This window comes from Oncorhynchus masou, chromosome 28, assembly GCF_036934945.1.
Source record: "Oncorhynchus masou masou isolate Uvic2021 chromosome 28, UVic_Omas_1.1, whole genome shotgun sequence".
Taxonomy (NCBI): Eukaryota; Metazoa; Chordata; class Actinopteri; order Salmoniformes; family Salmonidae; genus Oncorhynchus; species Oncorhynchus masou.
Genome location: NC_088239.1, coordinates 60,209,391 through 60,211,278, shown reverse-complemented (window position 1 = coordinate 60,211,278; position 1,888 = coordinate 60,209,391). Strand labels below are relative to the sequence as shown.

Genomic DNA, 1,888 nt, shown 5'->3' with positions numbered 1-1,888 from the left:
GTACACATCCACAAGAGGGAATGATTATCAATGGTTTCACAATCAAACACTGCAATAAATACACGCTCCTTTTTTCCTCTGAAAGCTGGACAGAATCCACTCAGAACCTGGACAGTTTACATTTACATTTTTTTGTAATTTAGGGGACACTCTTAACCAGAGCAACTTACAGTATTGATTGCAAAGATTTTCATACTTTTTTCATACTTGTGCCCCGTGGGATGTATGGTGGACAAACAGAATATGACTTCAGCTGATTATTTCTGATATCATACTGGTTATTAGCAACACCACATTATTCCCGGAATGATGCAAATCTCTTGTGTAGTTTATAGACCTACTTCCCACTTACTTCCCATTCCAGAGTGATGTAAATGTTAAAGACCAAATAACAAAAGGCTGTTGTAAATGTAATACTGTGGGTAATTTCATAATGCTATTATTTTAGAATAATTGGCTGTCGCAACCTTATTAAGACTGATAAAGGCCTCCCGAGTGGCGGAGGTGTTTATGGCACTGCATCGCAGTGCAAGCTGTGCTACTAGAGAAAAACATACACAAGACGTCAAATGCAGTGTCCTGTCTTTTTAATTGCAGATATCATTTCATGTAATTACATGAATACATATACTCAAAAGCGAAAGATCATATTATACAACTTAAGATGCAGAAGGGTAATCTGGCTGGCAGATTGATGATGAGACGAGATGCTCTCATTGGTCAACTCTACACCTCCCAGCAGGGTCGGTACACCCTTCCCACCATACACCTCATGGTGTCCCTCCTGACGATGGAGATGCTGGGGCTTAGGTCCTGGCCAGCCTCTCTGCGGTCCAGAGTCAGGGCTCTGTCAGGCCCGGCGGCTGCAGCTCTCAGCTTGTAGAAAGGAAGTCCTCTGTTCAGGTTCATCCACAGGCCAGAGTCTGCCAGCAAGACAATCTTGGAGCTCCTGCCTCTGACTGAATCAGGACTGTTTTCAGACACCTCTACACTCAGTAGGGAGTCGAGGGTATCTTGCTCCAAGGCGACGTCGTCCATCTTCCCGATGGGGATCGAACATGGATGGTGTGTAGCACTCCAAGAAAAGTGCCACGGCAAAGGAGATGGAGAGGACAGAGTGTCTCATCTTGGAGAATGAGGATCTTCGTTGAGGTTGATGTTGCAGGTTGTTGTGATTTTTTTCGAGCTCGTTCTCTTCTGACCGAGATGTTTGTCTTCCTCTTTTATACTGGACTTCCAGGATTTGCAACATTTGAAATTTGTTTCATCACTGCTTTTCTTCTCATTGTGTTTCAGGATATTAAACAGTATGATGACGTGAGACCCCGAACAGTGTTGGAGTGTTGTGTCTTGTGGAGAGTTAATTAAGCTTATTTGTAACGTGGCTGGTTTTCTAAAGTCTGTGAGGATGAAACAGTGGGATTTCATTGAATAAGGACACAAAGGAAGACGCCATTCCAAGAGCCTGCCCTTTAAAACAACTGGAGAGGATTACTCACACCATTTACTACCTTGTGGTTAAGGACTCTCAATGATACATACTCCCCTCTCATGGCCACCTTATGACAATGTAAAATAAGGGATTTCAGGTGGGATTACAGTTGAAAAGTTAACTAGTGATCATTGAAGTGCTTGGTGTGTATGTGGCACCAGGAAAACCAGCAGGGTTCTTTGAATACGTGTTGAGAGGAAATTCATGTCGTTACTGATGTAAGGCTTTGGTGAAGATCGGAAATGTCTTTTAATTCAGAGCATATCCTTTATGTCTGCTGTCTGTGCTCTCTGTAAAGCCTTATTTGTTCACATACTGGTACCTGCATATTTGCAACCTTACCTAATTAGGAAGATCAGACAGGGAGTTAAGGGTTGAAAACCTGCTCACATACTG

The 1,888-nt window shown here is 42.8% G+C and overlaps 1 protein-coding gene across 1 annotated transcript; it reads right to left on the bottom strand.

Moving 5' to 3' along the window:
- Nucleotides 1-659: 659 nt before the first annotated feature.
- On the bottom strand, nucleotides 660-1,126 carry LOC135518652 (pro-MCH 1-like). The gene is given in 2 exon segments (XM_064943798.1): nucleotides 660-1,048; nucleotides 1,050-1,126. Coding segments are annotated over 2 exon segments (399 nt in total). The 3' UTR covers nucleotides 660-726.
- Nucleotides 1,127-1,888: the final 762 nt, after the last annotated feature.